Below are 21,280 nucleotides of genomic sequence, written 5' to 3'. Positions count from 1 at the left end.
GAGAGAGAGAGAGAGAGAGAGAGAGAGAGAGAGAGACAGACGGTTTACATGAGAATATTTGTTTTTTTTCCCCAAGCCTTAGCTACATAGCACATGATAATTAATAGTACCAGACTGGTGAAACTAACCTTCTTGGATGTTTAACAGCCATACTTTGACACCTATACTAATGTGGTCAGAGAGACTTAAAGGACAGTTTTTGCCCCTTGACCTCCAAGGTCAACTAAGATCCATGGGAGTATGGAACATCTCTCAAAATGTCCTGTAACTGTGGTGAGTCACCTGTCCTCTTGTTCAGGGAGGACATGGAGACCCCACGAGATGGACTCGAACCAATCTTCAGTCTACAAAGAAGAGACTCAACTCAGAGGAAACATCTCATTCATGCTTCCAAGTAAAGCCAGACATGGTCGAGCAGGACCTTTGACTTATCTTCACATAGATGGAACTGGTAAAAGAAAGAAGCCAGGGGCTCCTCCCAAGCCCATGTGATCCCTGAGGAACAGATCCCCAAACAACCTTAAGAGTAAAAGTAAACTGGTTTATCTGGGCCAATTGTATGGTCTTAAACACCCAAAAGGAAAGTATAAACAAAGAGTACAGTCATCGGTATATTTCTTTAAGATTTCAAGGGCTTACACTTCCCAGACATTAGGCTTAAGTGTATATAAAAAGATATTTAGACAATTATTTCTCACTGATGATTTTGCTCCTAACCAGAAAGTGTTGCTCAGATGTAAGACTTCAAGTCTTGGTCTCCAATACTGTAGTGCCCACCTGTAGCCAAGGGACACAACCAGCTATTGTTCTAAAATGATGGCAAAATTTGTTTTCTCCCCCTATCTAGAAGCCTTTGAGAGGGAACTGATTCTGACCACTCCAACAGCTATCAAAATACCTGAAAGGAAATCCTGAATCCATCACTCTAGAGTCCAACCTCAGAAGACAAAAGAAAAATGGGGAGGACCCCAATAGAGGGATGCTTTTGGAAGCCCTTGTCAAGAAATTCCAATGGACTCTCATATGAACATTTGAAAACTGCCCTGTTCTGACTTTTTTCTAATTTCCTGTCTAGAACTTGTAATGCTAATTACTCTTGCCTTTACTTCTCCTTCACATCTCCTATTCAGGATTCAGGGACTTTTTTTGTCTTAGAGATAAGAGTTATGCAATTTGGGAATCTTTTAGATAGACCCATTGAAGGAGTACTCCAATTGCCTCACCTTGTGTCCCTGTTCAGCGAGGAAGAAGTCAGAGCAGACTGCGTCCCGATTCCCTATCAACAATTTGGGTAAGCTCTTCAGAGGATGGTGTGATGATAATAGGAGATGGGAATTGGCTAGGCAGTTAGGGTAAAAAAGACACTCCCCCAAATAAAAGTAGCCAGTTTCTTGGCTAAAAGTCAAAATATCCTTGGGCCTCTTAGCAACATACTCTGTTCCAAAGGCCAAAAATGTGGAAAGTACTTGGGAGCTTGTATGTAATCCTCAAAAGATTTTAGGGTTACCACTTCAGAGGGGGCAATGTTAGAGTAGCCAAAAGCCCCGTAAAAATAAATCAATCAATCAAAAAAGAAGAGTACATGAAGTTATCAGAAAAAAGTGATGAGGAGATATGGGAGGTATTGAAGGGGAGGGAGTAGGCATGGATTTGATCAAAACACATTATATGCGTGTATGAAATTCTCAATAAATTATTTATTTAAAAAACAAATAAGTACGGATCCTTACATTTATGGACAATGAACTAAATACCACTCATCAAAAAGCTTCTTTTTCAACTGATGGAGGTTAGCACAGAGTTCTACAACTGGTCACATATAGAGACTATATGTCTGGGAGAAACCCAGCTCTAAGTCAGAAATATACAGTGGAACCTCTACATCTAAGGCTCATGGAACGTAGTAGAACAGGAGGTAGAGAGAATACTAATACATTCCTCAACTCTCACCTATGAAACTTCCTCATACAACAGAGTGTGATACACACAGAAGGCCACAACTGGCTATGTTTTAGAGAGTAAGGGACTGCAGAGTGCATGTCCCTGGACAGGACTCCTTTATTAAATCTCATCTACCCATGGCTCAGGGACCACTGAGGAAGAGGGGGAAGAAAAATTGTAAGGGCTGGTGCATGAACATAAGGAAACAGAGGCTTTCAGGCAACTTGGAAACTTGTTCACATGAACTTGCAACTGACAGCATGCACAAGACCTATGCCAACTCGATCAGACAAAAACTCAGCATCAAAAGGGGAAAATGGGCAGCAGGCCCCAACCTTAGCCAGGGAACTATTGGCAAATGATTACTGTGGGGTGAGGGAAAGTAGATCTTCTTTAAGGGAGTGATTCTATATAGGCTGAGAAGATCTTGCACCAAGGGACACCTGGGTAGAAATGCTTGACTGTATAGGACTTAACATATATGGCAGAGTACTTGAAATCTGGTGGGGGGGGTATGGCGGGTGGGGAAGAGGGAGGGGAGCCTAAATTTGATTAAGATGTATTATATGAAATGCACAAAACTCAATAAAATATTAAAACTGAAAAAATACCAAAAAAAAGAAACAATGAAGTTTAGAGTAACCTTTCTGAACCTACTGAGTTTTGAGTGTCTTTAATTCAAAAAATATCAATACCCCAGAACAGTAGATTTGGGAGTGACAATTTCTTTATAACTTCAGGGTCATATTACAGACAGTGTCTTGGCATTTGCTTATAAAACTAGAGTCTACCTTTGAAGAATCTCTGTTGGTGACCTGCAACCATATTGGATGCTGTGATTTAAAAAAATGCTTAGAACTTCTGTAAAGATGATGATGATCTCTCCATAAGCTGCATTTTTATCTTCTTCAGCCTTGGTTATTAAACGCACCTTTTGGATAGTTTTTTAGGAAAACAGAATCACTTAGTTTTTATATTCAAAAGAGAGAGAGCATCTAGTAACCAAATCCAGAAATAATGAAATTTAATCTCATTTCTATTCTCTCTCAACACTGAACACCAAAAGAACTTTCCAGTCAGTGGGGCATTTTTTGCCTTTGATGTGACGTGTTCAGCAAAGCCACTGGCATGGATTTTCTGAGCACTTTGTTTCTGCGGCATTTAGAGCCTGCCACACTTCTTATGCAGGTTGAGTTTGATCAAAGATGTGGCAGGGCACAGACGGTCTTCAGACTTCACTTTCATATTCATCCTTTCAAAGTTCAGGGTCTGAAATAAGGAGCCCCTCTCACGCCACACAGCACCAAGCCCATTTCCATTTGCTTTTGATACCTAGTGTTTTATGTAATATTTTACATCATGGCAGATGGATGCCTCTGGGAAAAATGTTCTACCTCTCCAGAATGCTCTACCAAGATGATTTTCCTGATTTTTTTTTTTAAAAAGTCCACAGCTAAACAACAGGCTTTCAGCATTTTTTAAAACAAAATATTGAAAATCATCAATATTTTGCTAGAACTGACACTGAAGGGGTAGTTCCTTGCCCTAGAAATGCTTATCAGTTTGACCAAGAAAGCTGATCACAGTTTTGCAGCATCAGGACTCTCACATTAGGAATCAATACTTTGTATTAGCTCCAGGCTGAAGAAAGAAAATAGAAGCGCAAGTCGCCCCAGCTGCTTTCAGGGACCGTGCTTTGGAACTTGAAATGAAGCTTCTATTTAAAGTAGGGCTTGCTCTTGTTAACTCTTGGAGCCCAACTAGAATGTCAAAGTGCAGACTTGAAACGGTCAGGAGCTGATGTGGTCCCGCCCATTCTGGAAAGAGCATGTGCTTTGCAGTTACATTCTCTAGGTCCCGTAATTACAAAACCAAAACCCAAATCAGATGATGTGATTTCACCCAAAAACAGTCCCTTTGCGAAGCCTGTAATCATTGTTTATACTTTCCCATGTCAGTCTGCGGGAGTCCCCCTCTCTGTTTTTCTTCTCGCATTGGCAGCTGCTGGTGGGGACCTCTGCTTGAAATAACATTTTTTCCTGGGCACAGGCAGCTGTCCCCATGCTCTCAGCGACCAATGCAAGGCCTCGCATTATGCATGGCCCAGTGAGGTTTTCAGATCAGTAGTGGCAGTGCATTGGACCAGACTGGGAGGCTGGAGGAGGACTGAGGATGAGGCTGCATTCTTTCACTCCAGTGCCACACCAAGGTACGCCTCCCCCCCCATCCCCTTGATGAGTCTTGACTGACAGTGTCTATCTGGGATCTCTCTTGAGGACAATTTGGAGCTCATATTATAGTATGACTTCTGGGGCCTTTGAAGTCCCGGCTGCTGGAGTAAAAGCACTGTAGTGATTAGGGACCAGACCTCTCCAGGAAGGGGATGGCTACGGCAGTTGAATATGAAATGCAATTAAAAAGGAGCACCTGGGATCAAATTGAAGCAAAGAATGTGACTTTGGCTTCAAGCAGAATGGGGCTCATTTAATCACACAGGGATGTTCATCATTACAAAGTGATTGATTCAAAAGATCCGAAATCTTTTAAAAAGGCAAAAGGAAATGAAAGAAACAAACAACAACAATTTGAAAACTCCAACCTGAAACACAGGAGATGCAAGAATTCTTGTTGACACCTTCAGGGTGGCCCACAGGCAATTACACATGCAGATTGCTCTTCCCCAGGCATTTGTGGAGTCCTTTTTTTTTTTTTTTTCTTTTGGGGTTATCCTGGCTTCTTCATTCTTCCCTAGCTAGTCCTGGACTCTTGCTTTTTCCATCACTTTTCACAATCAGTCTACCTTTCCATGACTAGTGCTAATTTCCCAGAGGCAAGGCCAGTTCCAGTTCTGTAAAACTTGCGTGTGTGTGTGTGTGTGTGTGTGTGTGTGTGTGTGTGTGTGTGCTGATTTTAGGATCGTAACTCCACTAGAACTCATCTATCCCCTTTCCCGTTCGTTCCCTTGGGCCAATGGGTGTCAAGCTGTGGTGGTTTCTGAACCAGCTGAAAGGCTTGTTAAAGCATAGGTGGTTAGGCCTGGCTCCAGACCTTCCCATTCACTAGGCCCTGGGTATTGCCAAGAATTTACACTTTTGACCAATTGTTAGCACCTTGTGCTTTGAGTTGGAGGCCAATGCTTTCAGCGGTACTGCTTAGACCCACCAGTTGGACTGAGACACTAATCAGACCTGAAGTGAGTTGTGGAATTGAATAAAAATGTTCCTGAACTTGAAGTCACCAAACAAAACCAAATTTGGCCTCTGTCTAAACAGGCCACCTCCCAGCTACATCAATCTGGAGACCAGAGGTTCTCAGAATCACACAGTCACCTTTCTAAAGTTGATAGCAGACACCACTACAGGTGGATTTCACCAGAATCTTGAGGCATGACTCTAGGGCATCAGTATTCCATAACATTTCCACAAAGGATCCCCCTGTGCTTTAATTCCTATGGACCTCAGTAGCACCACCTGAATGATGGATATAATAACTCTTACCAATAAGACCATGGAGACAATGCACATTAATGCTAAAAATGACCATGGAGACAATAAACATAAATGCTAAAATATATTTTTAAATGGCACAATTATTTTCAAATATCAGCTGTCATTTTCCATTACAGAAAACCCATGTTTTTTGTTTTGTTTTGTTTTTTAAACAGGATCTGACTATCCCAGGCTGACCTGAATGTAACACAACATGTAGCTCAAGCTGGCTTCAAACTCAAGGATCTTCCTGCCTCAGCCTCTTGAGTGCTGGGATTACAGGTATGAACTACCAGAAATCACTTGCACCTCATGAATATCTAAATCAAGACTAATATTTCAATTGGTATGATGGCATATACTTATAATCCCGACACTTGGAAAGCTGAGGAACAAGGATCACTGACAGTTCAACATCCATCTGGGATACATAATGAATTCCAGGCTAGCCTAGGCTATAGAGTAAGGACCTGTCTCAAAACAAAACAAAAGATTGGTATTTCTGGTATAGGTTTTAAGCTTCTGGGGAAATTTAGGGAACAGCAAAAATTTAAGAACTCCATTTTATCTCCTGGTTTCTCTTTTTAAAGCATTGTTTCATATTTTTGTCCAGTATAAGAAAGTGAAGTTATCCTTAGTGACTATCATTTGGTTTGGTGATTCTAATTTACTCTCAGTCAGGAGCCAATTAGCTTTTTCCATAAAGGACCAAATAATAAATACTTTGGGCTTGCAGAACAGATGTTTCTTGCAATTATTTAACTCTGCCACTGTGACACAGAAGCAGACACAGACAAAGCCATACAAATAAGTAGCCATAGATAGTACATAAATTGATGGGTTTAGCTGTGTACCGATCAATTTGATGTACCCAAACAGGTGCAGGTTGACTCTAACCGTGTACTATAGTTTGCCACCTACTCTTCTATGTTTTCAATAAAGATGGGAAAGTACTCAACAGCTAAGATCCTTTCTAAAGGGATGTAACAAGCAAAGAGTGGTCTCTAGCCATGCTTCCATGTATACTTGAAATTGTGGATGGGGAAAGGGATGAGGAAGGACAGTGTGATCAAACAGATAGGGAAAAGTGAAATCCCTCACTTGAAAATCAGTAGTTGATGGGAGATAGCTGCGGTCTTCATGACTCCCTCTTGGTTCTTAGAAAGAAGTAACCCCCTCCCTGCTGTACTGCTTTCTGCTTAAAGCTGAGGGAGCTCTCTCCTCCTCAGCTATGCAACCCACCAAGGCTGGAAGTTTCCGTGGGTCTTTGCTCAACACTAAAGAGTTTCAATTAGTTCCATGAAAACCAACCAAAGTGACATAAAAGAGGGGCCACTTTCCCACGCTTTGTGAATCACAGCACTCCCTTCAGTGATATTAGAAGGGAAAGACGGGCTCGTACCTCTTCCTGTTGTATCAGTTAGTGACATCTAGAGACCTGTTTCGGTTGTCAGAATGGTGGAAGGATGGCTGGCTGGTACCTGATGGGCAGAGGTTCCAACCTCAAAACCTCCCTCCCCCGCCCTGGTTGAAAAATCCCTGAGAAAACAACATCCAGCAGGGCAGTAGGGGAAAATGAATGTAGCTCAACATAAAATTGTGGAGTTACTTAAAACAGTATAAGATTCTGAGGAGCTTGAGCTGTGTGGATGACGGCATGTAGTAATGTCAAAAAGTCAGACATACTTGATAGACACTGAGAAACAGGACTTTGAGCCCTCCTGCCAAGCTTGTCTCTTCATCTTATTTCATGGCCCAGGCTTCGTCCATGATTTGGTCAATATGGCCACCACTCCTTTCTTTTAGGAGAGAATATTGAAAAATGTTAATCATAAGAGTTGGAAGCAAACTCAGAATAGCACCTTACTTGGATGGCTATTGTCAAATGCTACTCTTCTCAAATTTTACTTCACATACAAATCACCTGGGTAGATAAGCTGCAGGTTCAGCCCTGGCAGAACTGGGTGCCTGCATTATGGCTTTGCATTTGCACTGGTACTACAGGCCTAAGGGAGTCCCAGCCAAACTGTTAGCAGAATATAAGGAATGGTCCCTACCCTACACGTGATGGAGTTACAGTCCACTAAAGTGAGCTCACTTCTCCCAAGGCACACAGATAGAAATTCTAGAAAGTAACTGTAAAAGAGACTTCCTGGACTCTCAACCTAGTTACAAGACCCACTTGTCCTCTGACACGTCAAATCATCCTACAGAGACATGTGAGCTGTGAGCAACCTACCTCCACTGTACACAGCCTTGCTTTTTTCCTCCACCTCTTTAATAACCTGTGGAAACATCTGCCCCAGGCAAAAACTCAGCTTGGCAACTCTCTGGAGAAAGTTCCTTTTTGACCCTGTACACCACCCAGCACCCATTCCTGGAACTGTCTTTCGGGGAACCAGCTGAAGTTTGAGAAATGGCAGAAGAGGAAACCTGTTCATCCTGAGAGCTAGCTGCAATTTCTGCTTACGTTTGCATTGGCTGGAAACAGGTAACGAACATGGAGCCCCGCAGAGAGAAGGAATCTTCTATCAGCAAGCGTGTTTGGATGTGTTTTCAATTTCTCTGACAGAATCTGTTTGAATTGAGGGCATGTTTAATCTTTGAAATAATGTGTTCCATAACAAATGCTCCCTTCATTCTATGAGCCAAACCTTGACTAAAGGGGTTTGGAAATCCTTACAAGGTGCTCTTTGCTTACTGCCCATTCAGAAAGGAAAAAACAAACAAAAAAACAAAAAAAATTCTTTAATGAAATGTAATGTTGAGGAACTGCCAAAAGTAGAAGCTCCCTATCTGCCTTCACATAGCTTCTTTCTAGTCAATTAGCTGCCAATGAACTGAAGAAGGGCTATAAGCGCCGGCACGCCAGCATCATGAACATAGCCCCAGGCAGAGATGGAAATTTCTGGTCCTGACTCAAACCTAAAAATACGCAGGAAGCCCATGCATAACCCAGACTTTATTTATAAGATCATTGTGGCTGAGTTCCCAGAAGTAAGACATAGGGGTTGCCACATTTGGGACAACTCCTGTTTGTTCATTCTCGCACTTTGGTTTTTAGCTACATCATATTAAAACAAAATATCTAAGGCCCACAAAAGGCGGTTCTTGCATTCTATCAGCAGACATATTTTTATATTAACATAATGCTGGAGATATTTTTCTGCTTAGTGGGTATTGGATTTTATATTGTCTGAAAATAAGCAACGTACACACATTCTTGTGTTTCATGAAATCTTGTCCCAGATTTCAAACTAATCAATGAATTTTTCACTATGCTTTCATATTCATGTTTTTCTCCCTAAGCTAAGATAAAGCCACACAGAAAGTTTTCTTCCAAGTGATTTCTATAACTTCCTGCTAATTTGAAATTATCAAGAAATTGTTTCAAAGCTATTAAGAGGTCTGATTTGGGGGATTTCTGTTTGGAGGAAGGTGTTTTTGTTTCATTTTGATTTTTTGAAAAAATGATTACAGAAGCTGAAAAGAGAAGCAATTGGCTAACCAATCTGTGTTTAAGAAATCTTATAATTAGTTAAAGTAATGTATGTGTTGTTTACCAACACAAATCAAATTTCTAATTAAAGGTACTGAAATGTCTTCAAACTAGAAGAAAATAATAGCTGCCATGTTATATGCAAAACACTTAACAGTGATTATCATGTTGAATTCTCACAGCCATGCTAATAATGGGTGAAGGGCAGTAGCTCCATCTACAGAGATAGGGAAATCCAGGTTCTAAGTGGTTCAATGCAGTTGACAATGTTACACAGCCAGGTCTGGATGGACTTGGAATACAAGTGCAGTCCTGGCATCTTACATTAATGTGACTCCCTGAACATCCAATATTGAAATTCTGTTAGGCCATAACAAGATCAAGGAAATTTCCAGGTAGGGCTTTAAATGTCTATGATATACCAATAGCCTGAGTTCCATCTCCAACCCTCCCAATACCCCTGAACTCTGGACTTGAATGATTAATAGGCACTTCTCCTTCATTAGTTACAATATGAAGCTTCTTGCCTTGTCTCACCCATCTCCGTCACGATATCCAATCCACCAACACGTCTACTGGCTCTTCCTTGGCAATCAATCCCTTTATTCAAGAACTTGCCTGGGGCAAGCCTCTATTCTTGCTCCTATACCCAGATTCTTGACTTCTAAATGATCTAAGAGCCATAATGGTTTGTGGGCAATACAAGTGATATTATGCCACTCCTCTAAATCCTGAGTTGGCCCTTCAAGATCCCAAGGCATCTACTAATCTACTAATGACTGCTCTCCCTGGAAAGGAAAAAAAAATTCAGATCCTTCTACTGCTTCCTCAGTACCCACCATATCCCATAGCCATTCACCCCTGGTGACCCTAGTAGTCTGGGCCTGCTTCTTAGGACATTTGCGTTTGGTGCCTCCTCTGTTAGGATGCCCTTCCCCAAGCTGGTTCCATCTCTGAATCAGAGGGGAATCCTATCATAAATATTAAATGGTAGCTCTTCTGAGTCTTTCTTCATTTCTTCTCTTTTTCAAATTTCTTTAAAGCTAAAAGCTTTCTTTTTTTTTTAAAGAGAAAAACGAAAACAAAAAAACCCAAAAAAACCATCAGGGAAGACATAATGCAAGTCCATCTGCTTCCCAAGGAACAGAAAAAAACTTCTGTTAGAATAAAGGATGGTAAGTCAAGCTGTACTCTCCAGTCTTCCAACAAAGACAGATACACAGATGGCCTGAGGACAGTGATCCTGCCCCATCCTTGGAAATTAAGAGACCCAGTCTGAATTTTGATTTGGTCCTGGTGCACTCTGCCAAGAACAAGGGATTTTAAAGCCAACCGAATTGACATCACAATCTGCATAACAATCTTAATACAATAGGTCTCACCTATGACTGAATGCATCAGCAACCTTTAATGGGAGATTTCCACAGGACTTACTGGGAAGAAGCATGCAGCGAAATCACCATCTCTTCCTTCTGCAACATGTTTGTTAAGGACTCTGTGCTTGTTTTCTTTTGAAAAATAGATTTCAAACATTTAATTTTTAATAAGGTGCCAATGTTTACACAGTGTTATAATTCTTTAAAAATCCAACACATTGTTATGTTGTTGTTGCAAATTCAAATGTGAATATATCTCATAAAAGTTATACATAGGCTCATTCCGAGCACACCTAGGATGGCAAATAAACAGTTATTACCATGCAGATGAAAATGGGGATCTAGTTCATGTTTACCAAGTCAGATAGACACACTCTTTGCGTACGTAAATCATTTCAGAGTTAGAAGCTATCTGATAAAGCACTGCCTGCCTAAAATCCAAATAAGGTTGAGTGTTCCAATTACATGGAGAGTCTGTCGTTCTCCTCTGTGAGTTTCTTGTCTTCTCCAGCACAGCACTGGATAATAAAAAATGAAGCCAAATATGCACATGTTCATAATTCAAAGCAATCCATTCTCATCTAAATGAAACAAACTGTTCTCAAATTTCCAGTCTCCATGACTTACTAGGCTCCAAATATATCTGTTTGCATGTCTTCTCCTTGGTGAGGCTGTTGGGAAGTGCTGAACAGAGCACTTTGAGATTGCCTGATGCTAGAAAACAGCAAGAGCTGAATAGAAGATTTCCTTCTCGCACATTGCCTATCCCTAAAAGTCACAGAAACATCTGCATTCCCTCGGGATGCACTGAAAAACTGCAAGAATAAATCCGCATGTCACTTTTGGGATAGCCTTCCTTCTGTGTTCTATGACCCATTTCCTTAGCAGAGAGGGAATGCAAGAAACAGGTGTGAGGCTTCATTAGAGAACATCTCTACCGTGTTTCTGTTTTGTTTGATTTTACCATTAAGAATGGATTCAGGAAGACTCCAGAAAGTTTTACAAATGCCTGAAGATTTTGCTTCTGGAAAAGGGGGAAAAAGAGAATATGCTGCAAGATGTATATTTCGCCTCCATGTTGCAGGTCTCATCAGATCAAAAAATAAAGTGGACAGAGGCTCTATATTGGGATACAAGTAACCGCAGTCTCTCTACCTGGGTACTTAAGTATAACACAGTGTGGGGAAGTATGTTCCCCTGGGGGCCTATGCACTGGGTAAATGAACCACGGAGCTGAAGTGGGATCCTTGAGTAGACCACTGTGCCAGTCCCCAGAGCACATGCCCCAACCTTAACCTTAAACCGCCTATCTGATCATGGCTTTGATCCGCAACCCCACATTGGGGGATCAACTTGCAAAGGAAAAGAAGGCTGGATTATTTAGTCCAGTCACATTTTCAACTATTTGCATGAGCTCTCGGGAAGCTCAGTGGTAAGCACTGGGAAGAAAGACAATGTTCTAATTTCCCCTTGGTAACTTTGGCTCAGAGTAAACATTCCCTTGTCCTCCTCCATGCACTTTTAGGGATTAAGGGCAATTCTGGGGTTTCACTGGCTTTTGGCTATCTTGCATTAGTTTAGGAACTATTTGCTTTACTAAAAGGGTCTTGTGGATTCTAGAAGGCCACGCTATAACTAATACTCTCTTTCCATTACAAGCCAACTCTGAGGGGAGCCACCTGTCAAAAAAAAGAGGGGAACCACATGAAGTAATCTTTCACTCCTGGATTTACAGTGCAAAAGAACTCAGTTTCAGTTACAAATGTTTCATTCAAAAACCTAATAACTTTAACATGAGGATCTATTACTAACATTCACATGCTATGAATGAAACAGTGAACTTTATTCTAAGAGCAAAGCTTCAATTCTCTAATATTATCTGGTTATTTCCATACTGAAGTACCTATTTGGTGTAAACTCAGAGTGGAACATTTCATCACAGAAACAAACAGTTGGAACTACAGCTTTCCACGGCTTTCAGCATGATCTGACTTAAAATGTTTGGATCTCCAGAATATGTATTTCTTATAACAATGGGAGGATTCACAAAAAACCATTTGTTGCTAGGGTTTTATTCAAATGAATTTGCATTACAGTTGAGAAATGATGGAGTTGGCTTAGGAGTTAGTTCCATGTCAAATCAGAGAGAATGGGTAGGAAGCAAAATGGTTACAAGAATGTTCGGAAAGGTTGTTAAGGATGAGAGGTTAAAAAAAGACACGACAGGGACATGATGATGGAATTTAATGTGACAGATACATTCCCTTCCCGTAAAGCAATCCCCTTCCTCATTAAGAGGATCAAAATTTCATTCAAAGACTAATGTATCTAACTAAACATTTTCCTTCCCAGACTCACAACTGAGAGAAGGGAGCATGTGACCAAATTCCAGCCAGTAGTTCTATGCTGAACATCTCTAGGAAAGCTTTGCTTTGCTGATATACACATTTCACCTCCTTACTTGCCTCATCCTCCCCTTCCCTACACAGAAAAAAGACATGATACCTGGCAGCTCAGCAACATTCTTAAAATTATGAGGCAATAAGCCAAAGGAGAGAGGATAAGGAAGGTGAAAAAGAAATACCAAAGGAATGGCGATCCCTAGTGATAGTATGGAGACAGTTCTGCATGGCCATTTCCCAAGTTTCTTCCTCATCCTCACTGTCAATCTGTTACATACAGTCAAGTGCACGTGAACTGGATACATCAATATCCAATGACAATGAAATTGAAAAGGATGAAGATGATGCAATAAAAGAGGACAATGACTAAATGAAACAGCAAGTGACATAAGTCTTGCACAAACCATGCAATGAACCTACAACCCTTTGATGCTTTCCTGCAAAAAAGACAGAAGTGCTGACTAAAACAACAAAAGTGTCATTAAGTTCAAATACGAAGATACCCGATGCTTAAATTGGCTGTATAACATGTAACTCTGTCCTGCGCTATGATCGCTAGTATAAAAGTACATGCTTACGCATTAAAACTAGACATGTTGTATCCTACAGAGAAGAGAATGGAACAGATTTAGAATCAATTTAGTATTTCTCTTGTAATCCATTTGGAGGAGTTCCCACTGAGAACTCATATGCCTTACCCTCATCACAGCTATACCTCAAAAGACCTGAGAGGAAAAATAAGTAGAAACACTGGGCGACGGGTTTTGAGTCTTGCACATGCTACTTGGAAATTAAAACACACTACAGCAAACTCGGAGCACATAGGCCACAATCCACACAAAGTTCCACACTGATCAATATTTACGAATGCAGAAGCAACAGTATAAATAAATAAAGCCGGTGCAATGGGGATGCAAATCCATGATGAGGTATATGTCCCTTCAAAATAAGAACAGGTCCCCTTGCATGAGAGGAAACTCCACACAGCACCACATGTTCAACAGTTCACGTTCAGTCCCAACGTACTGGTCTTCCATAGAGAAATGGTTTCTTCATGCTCAGCGTGGTGGGCACCTCTGATATTGGTTCAGAAACTGATAAAGAAAGAGAACAGTCTTAAGAACAAGAACAAGAAATGAGAAGGTCATGAGCAGACCCACTGGGGTATGCTTGTAGCTTGCAGTGTATATAACTTTAACTTCCATTTTGCTTCCAACAAAGTAAGTGCAATGTCTTCAGTATGATTCCATAACATAGCAGCAACACTTCGGGAACCAATAAATAAGGACATGGCATGCTGATACCCCCTTTGGCTTCTGAACTCAATGCTTCACATGTACTCCAAAGTTATAAACATCAGCCTTGAGTGAAGGGGGTCAAAGCTTCTCGTGTTCCATGTCCTCTTAGAAATCACATTATGTACCTTCCCACATGCCCCCAAAGCAGTGAGTAGACTCACTAAACAGCATAGTTTGTAACTCATCATGGGCTAAATACATGCCTATGTATTTATGGTTTTGCCTTTTTTAAAGTTTCATCTTTCCTCACTTCTCAAACAAGGCATTCGTTTCTGCTGCCCCAAGTACAAGGTTTATCACTGGGATCATAATGTAGTATTTGATTATTTCTTTTAAAATTATATAGTCAGTGATCTTTAAAAATAATTGCCACCTTATTGCTAATTAAACATGATGGATTCGGGGTCTTGGTTTGCCATCTGGGCCATGTGTCTCAGAACATCCTTTTTCGTGATGATCCCAAGAAGTCTCCTGGAATGGAAACAAAATAGAAGAAAGAAGTCAGCCAGACAAGACAAGACACATCCCTCTCCCTTGGCTCAGTGCCTTTTCCATTTGGGCTTAGGGATAGGCACAGTTTCCCACCTTCCCTTCTGGTTCAGCAAGCTCAACAGAGTGAGCTCTAGCCATTGGTCCACACACAAAGGTCACAGATGCCACTTCCAGGTCTCCTGTATATCTTTCCTCTGTCCCTCTCTCAACTGGAAGCCCAGGACAGCAGAATGAGGGAAGGAGTCTGAGGCCCAAAAGACTGACTTAGAAATCACTAGAATCAATGATTTGGGTCCCTGAATGACTGTGATGAAGAGCCTGTACCTCTGAACTATATAGGATTTAATGTGTGAGAAAAATTAACCCTGTTTGTTTGATTGCTGCTTGATTGCTTTGAGGCAGAGCCTCCCTCTATAGTCCAAGCCTAGAACTTGTAGCTAAGGATGGCTTCAAACTCTTGATCCTCCTGCTTCAGCCTCCCAAGGACTAAAGGTGTGTATCACAATGTCTGGTTTCAGAAATAAAAATTCATTGCATTAGGTCACTGAGACCACAAACTTGTTTGTTTCATAAGCTGTAGACCTACAGTGCATAACACACTGGCTTCAACTTTATGATTAGAATCAATTTACAACAGGCCCTGAAAGCTATTGTCGAAATTTGACTATACCATAGAAATTCTGAGTATATGGGTTTTCTTAGTAGAGAAATTAAGCCAGGCAAGTTGGTGGCATGTCCATAATCTCAGGACTCAGGAAGCTAAGACAGCAGAATTATCATGTGTTTGAGGTAAATCTGAACTACAAAGTGAGTTCCAGGACAGCCTGAGATACAAAGTGAGATCCTCTGAAAAAGACCAAAAAAAAAAGTACCTACACTAAAAGATCAGCAGTTAGCATAGACAACAGATACACAAAGGTGTCACTTAATAGGCTAGTTCTCGCTCTCTCCCCCTTCCCCCCCCCGCCGCCGTGTGTGTGTGTGTGTGTGTGTGTGTGTGTGTTGTGTGTGTGTAATATGTATTTGCTCATGTATGTATACACCTCTGCACGCTGGTACCATTGTGTGGAGGCCAGAGGTTTATTTCATTCCTCATTGTTTTTTCACCTTATTTTGTGAGACAGGATCTCACAGTGAATCTAGAGCTCATCAACTAAGTTGGGATAGTTAGTCAATAAACTTCAGGAATCCTGTCCCTTCTCCATTCACCCCCAGTACTAGCTAAAAGATGTATACCATCACACCAAGTTTTTATGATAGTGCTGGGGATCTGAAATGCAGTCCTCATGCTTGCACATAAGAAACTTTACCAACTGAGCCAGCTGCCCAGCCCCCAGGGTTTTTTGTAGGGCCACAAGAACTGTACATTTTATAACCCCAGGGAACAGTGCTCACAAACACTGGAATGTAAATATTGTTCCCATTTGCACAACCATTCACACCAACCTTTGCTGCATCCTTTTATTAAATACTTAAATAACAACCCCTGAGACCACATCATGCTCCCCTTGGGGGAATGGATGGTTCTAAGAAGAGGATGTAAAGAATTTCTTTGGAAAAAAGTTCCATTACTGAGTAGATGTGAAAGTAACTGTTCATTCTATCTCCATCACACTAAAGCCTCTCCTTGGAATACTGTGTAACTAGGAAAACGACAGGCCTCTACCAAATGGCTGTGTAAAATGATGGCATACCAAAAATCATAAAGCACAGATACAATGTACTACAATTTAACTCATGCTGAATTAGCATAAGTCATGCTTTACCAGGCAGTACTTAATATGAAGAAGGCTGCATGTGTCCTATACATGTCACCCCGCCTGGTGAACAAATTGGGCTGTCTCTGACCACACTGAACCTTAAAAAAATCTAGAAAATGAAGTTTCTTTGTGGCATTTCTTTCCTTGTCTATCTCTTTAGGAGAGTAAATAAACACTGTCCCCTCCCTTCTGCGTCATGGGCACAACTTTAACAGGGAGGAAAGCAGTCAAAGGGCCCTCTAAAAGTATGTTGGAAGCAGCTGAGGTAGGAGAGCCTGAATGAGGACAGGGCCAGGTAATGCATGTGTAACATAAGCTACTTATGGCCTCTTGTCTTTGGTCATATTATGCCTTACATTTAATGTACTTTAAAAAAAAATATGTGTATCCATGTATTTCCTGCACGTAGTTACATACACCCGTGTTGTGCAATGCCTGCAGAAGACAGAAGAGGCTGCTGGATCCCCTGGAACTGGAGTTATGGACAGCTGTTAGTTGCCATGTGGGTGCTGGGATTCAAACCCCGGTCTTCTGCCAGAACAGCCAGTGTTCTTAACCGCTGAGCCATCTCTCCAGCCCCAATATGCATAGAGTCTTTCTATATAGCTCTGGCTGGCCTCAACCCGCAGCACTTCTCCTGCCTCAGGCTCCTGAGTATTGGGACTGCCAGGCATATACCACCACACCTGGAGAAGTATACTTCTTTACCTCACAATGTAGTAAAATCGAAGCTGTCCATGAAACTAAATGCTACTCTACCAAATCTGCCAAGCTGAGTTGGCATCTGGGCATCACCCAGCATGGGCTGCTGTAACAAAATGTGGCAGTTGAATCAAAGTGCGAGATCACGGAGCCAGCAAGGCCAGTTGCTCCAAGGCTTGTCTTCTTGGCTGACAGAGGACATGGCGGCGTTCCTGCTGTGTCTTCATAAGGCCTCCCTTCTATATGCAGATACCCCTTGGAGTTCTTTCTCTACTTTTAAGGATACCAGTCATGTTGGGTTAGGGATCTACTCTACTGGCCTCATTTAACCTTAATTACTTCCTTAAATGCCCAATGTTCCCCACAGAGCTGTCACAATGGAGGTTAAGCTTCACCATAGGAATCGAGAGGGAGAAATCATACAGTCCTAAGCAGTACTTCAACTGCTTGTGGTGGATAGCTGTGGTAAAGCAATTCCTTGGAATGCTTCCCTTGGTACACTACGTAAAATTCTAAAACTTGCACAATGTACAGAACTGAGTTAAATGAATCTTGTGTGTTCCCCATGTGGCAATCTAGTTCTCAAACAAGGCACACCTAAAGGAACCAGGTTCTTGCAATGAGATGCTGACTTTTGCTGGGAACCTGTCTGCAAGTGTGAAAACGGCCAAGGAAAATGAGGAGCTTTAGGCTCCTCACATGGGAATGTGGCTTGGTTAAGCTCCTGAAAAGCAGCTCCTGAAAAGCCTCTTTTCTATCTTTGTCTCAGTTTCTTGGGGATTAACTGCCATAACAAGGGTTCACTGCATTCATACACAAGAGGTAACTATTTTCCCAGGTACACTAATTACCCAGTATTTGGCCAACCATCCTGTTTCAGTGGAAGCATCAGTGAGTCTGTCTCACTGAAGATGCCTTGGACCTTGGCAGTCACACATGAATGCTGAAAAGAACAGACTAGAGGCCTGAGGCATGTCACAGGTTTGGAGGCCCATGTCTCTGATACATTATGTTCACACTCTGGTGATACTAATTTATCTCAATGGTATAGAGCTAGCAAAAAGAGGCAGTTTCCATGATGAGAGGGGTCACTATTTAAAGTCAAGTGGGAATGTCCAGTGAGTAAAATGAGTCCTAACCTTAGTCTATATGACACGCTCCTCCCTTCTGTGCTCCAGCATGGCTTTATTTGTGTTTTCTCAACCTTGACTTTAGTGATAACTTGGACAGAACTATCTGCTACTTCACTGCTGCTCCCCGAGCAACTGTGACAACCAACATTTCTCCAAACACTGCCAAATGTCATCACTTATTGAAAGGTCTACCCAAACTAAAGGTACTAACCATTCTCAATACCCATGGTATTTTCTCAATACCCTTTCTCAATACCCTTTCTCAATACCCATAGATAGAGATAGCCTATAATATACCCCACCACCATCATATCACTTCTATAACCCACTAAACCCATCAAAATAGCAAAGGGTCACTATAGGTACACTTTCAATATCCATTCTGGCTGAGTAAGAGTGATGCTCTGGGTGTGGTGGCACATGCCTTTAATTCCAGCACATGGAAGGCAGAGGCAGGCAGATCTCTGGGAGTTCGAGGCCAGCCTGGCCTAAATAGTGAGCTCCAGGCCACCTGGGGTTACAGAGAGAGCCTATATCAAAAAGTCAAGTAAGAGTGATGCTATGTGGCAAATACATAATACACTATCACTATAGAATATAGGGATCTTATGATGTAGCCCTACATTCTCTACACCTCATTCAACAGGTGTCCAATATTTCAGGACTCTGCATCAGTGGACATGATACTGCATATCTTCCATCTGCTACCTCCCCAGACCCACTCTTCTCTCTTATTAAGAGGCTACTGTGTGGAGGGCACTGAATTCCTTTGGAGTCTCAGTCAGCTGGCAATGTCCTCCACCAGAGACCGTTGATGGCACCTTTTACCATAGTTCTTAGATTGTGGTAGCTGCCTGTGCCTCAAGAAATTGGAAAATTAGAAGGACCCTAGATGAAACTGGCTCTGCAACCAATTCTCTTTAGCCTTGAGCAAAGTATTTTGCCTCTGTTTGAAAAACAACAACAACAACAACAAAAAAAAAAAACTAAATGTCTATCACTTAACTGACTGATAAACAAAACATGGAGTTTTCATATCATGGAGTATTACTTAGGCAAAAAATGAATGAAGTACCAACACATGTTGGAAAAATGGATGAATCCAAGTGCCAATTGATAGAGGAAATAAATGAATAAACAAACTCTTTTATTTGTACAATGAAAAATGATACTGCCATGAACATAATATGGTACTGATACATGCCTCAATATGGATGAATCTTGAAAATACTATACCTACAAGTGGGAGCCAGTCACAGGATACACAATATATGACCTTGATGTGCCATGCCCACAGAGACAGAGAGGAGATCAGTAGTTGCCTGAGACTAGTGCAGGTTGACAGCTAAAGGATATAGGAGTTCTTTTTAAAGTGATAGAAATGTTCTGACCTCGATTGTAGTGATGGATGCAAAATTATTTTTATACTAGAACTACTAAATTATATATTTTAAATGGGTAAATTGCTGGGTATGGAAATTATCTCAATGAAACTGTAAAAGAGGCTGGCAACATGACTCAATAAGTAAAAAGTTTGCCATGCAAGGCAGGATGACCTTGGTTTCATCTCTGGAACCAACATGAAAGAAAAAACTGGGATGCAGTTGTATGCATCTGTAATCACAGCACTGCTACCAGAAGACAAACAGAAGAGACTCACCTGGAATCTTACAGGCCATCTAGCCTAAATGCAGTAGGACAGAGACAACAGGAGAGACTGTGCCTCAAACTAGGTAGGAGAGAATCGACTCTCAAAAGTCGTTCCCTAATCTCTATATATCTGATTATTACTAGTCAGAGTCAGTTACTTTCTGAGAACCTTGGCATCTGAGCATGGATATAAAGTCATCAGGTAGATTTCAATGGCAATGTTTTTCACCTCTACTAATTAACATGAAGCAAATTTTTATGCTTCTTCCTAAATATAACTCATTTTTTATTTATTGATTTTTTGTGCATGTGTTTCATACAGAACATCCTAAACAATCTTGTGCAAAAATCTGTTAGTTGCATTAAAAATGAATTTTGCTGTATGAAAAAGTATATTTTAAAATGAAATGGAGATCTTTTTTAAAGGTTAAAACCTCATTCAACTTTATGTCTTATGGGGTTTATACCAAGCACAATATTGTATAACTGTATCAATTCAACTTTGAATCTAAAAGTGTACAGCCAATTTTGAAAGAGATGCACCTTTCTCTGGAAATTATTATTGAATATGTCAATGCTGTTGTCATGAAATGCTTCTTCTAATCATGTGGCTATTAAATAAATAATTTTAAAAAATGTTGTCCCCTGTCCTCCAAACATGAGCTATGGCAATACACATACACACACACACACACACACACACACACACACACACACACACACACACACACACACACATATACATATATACATACATACATACATCTACTACTACTACTACTACTAATAATAATAGTAATAATAATAATAGTAAATAAAAGCTGTAAAAAAAGAAAGAATTAGTAAAACTAAAGGCAGGGCCTCTTGGACTCTTTTAAGTCCCTCTTCCAATTCAGATGCTAAAATGTGGTGGTAAGAATAAAGGACAAGTGAGAAAATTCTATTACCCCTCTCAGAAAATATAATTGTAAAATAAAGGTCAAAACACCAGTAGTTGGAAGTGGTAAAACATGAGTAGGTGCAAGCATTAGGATCTTGATGTTCTTTCAAAATTGAAAAAAAAAAAAAAAACCAGGAAGTCCAAAACATAAACTTATAATATGCCACTGTTCAAACCATGATCAGGAGCTAAGTCTGGGCAGAACAGCCCAGAGAGGCAGAGAATCCACAAGTGTTCTTGACATGGGGGAAAGGACTCTCCAGCTAATGATCCTCAACACATGGACAACACCAGCTTAACTGGCTCACTCATCCTCTGTCCAGGAAGGTTTTCACTGGAAATCCCAGCTCATGATGATTAATTCTGGAATATCTGCCTTTTCTGGCTCTTAAATTGGATTCTATTCATAATCCTTAGTAGAGTGACAAGTTCCTTGACTTTTTTGGTGTATGATGCTGCAAACTGAACCTAGGACCTCTTACATGCAAAGCAAGTACTTTATCATGGAACTATGCTCCCAGCCCTCTAGATTTGCTTTTTTCCTTTGAAATTTTGGTTGTTAGCCTTAGTCCTTAACAACAGTGCCAGCTCTTCAGCCC

The 21,280-nt window shown here is 40.9% G+C and overlaps 1 protein-coding gene across 2 annotated transcripts in view; it reads right to left on the bottom strand.

Annotated features, from left to right (window-relative positions):
• Positions 1–10,451: 10,451 nt before the first annotated feature.
• Clcn4 (chloride voltage-gated channel 4) overlaps positions 10,452–21,280 on the bottom strand; it is a 55,266-nt gene continuing 44,437 nt past the window's right edge. The window contains exons 12-13 of one of the 2 annotated variants that reach the window (XM_008843540.2): positions 14,378–14,475; positions 10,452–13,800 (exon numbers count right to left, since the gene is read on the bottom strand). In XM_008843540.2, the coding sequence (XP_008841762.1) occupies positions 14,385–14,475 (91 nt within the window). In that variant the 3' untranslated portion in view covers positions 10,452–13,800; positions 14,378–14,384. Of the gene's footprint in view, positions 14,476–21,280 lie in introns of both variants that reach the window. The other variant, XM_008843539.2, reaches the window with a different exon arrangement.

The sequence above is a fragment of the Nannospalax galili genome, unplaced genomic scaffold (assembly GCF_000622305.1).
Source record: "Nannospalax galili isolate Female #2095 unplaced genomic scaffold, S.galili_v1.0 scaffold862, whole genome shotgun sequence".
NCBI classification, from domain to species: Eukaryota; Metazoa; Chordata; class Mammalia; order Rodentia; family Spalacidae; genus Nannospalax; species Nannospalax galili.
Note: the sequence above shows the minus strand (reverse complement) of the source record. Positions and strands in the feature narration are given on the sequence as shown.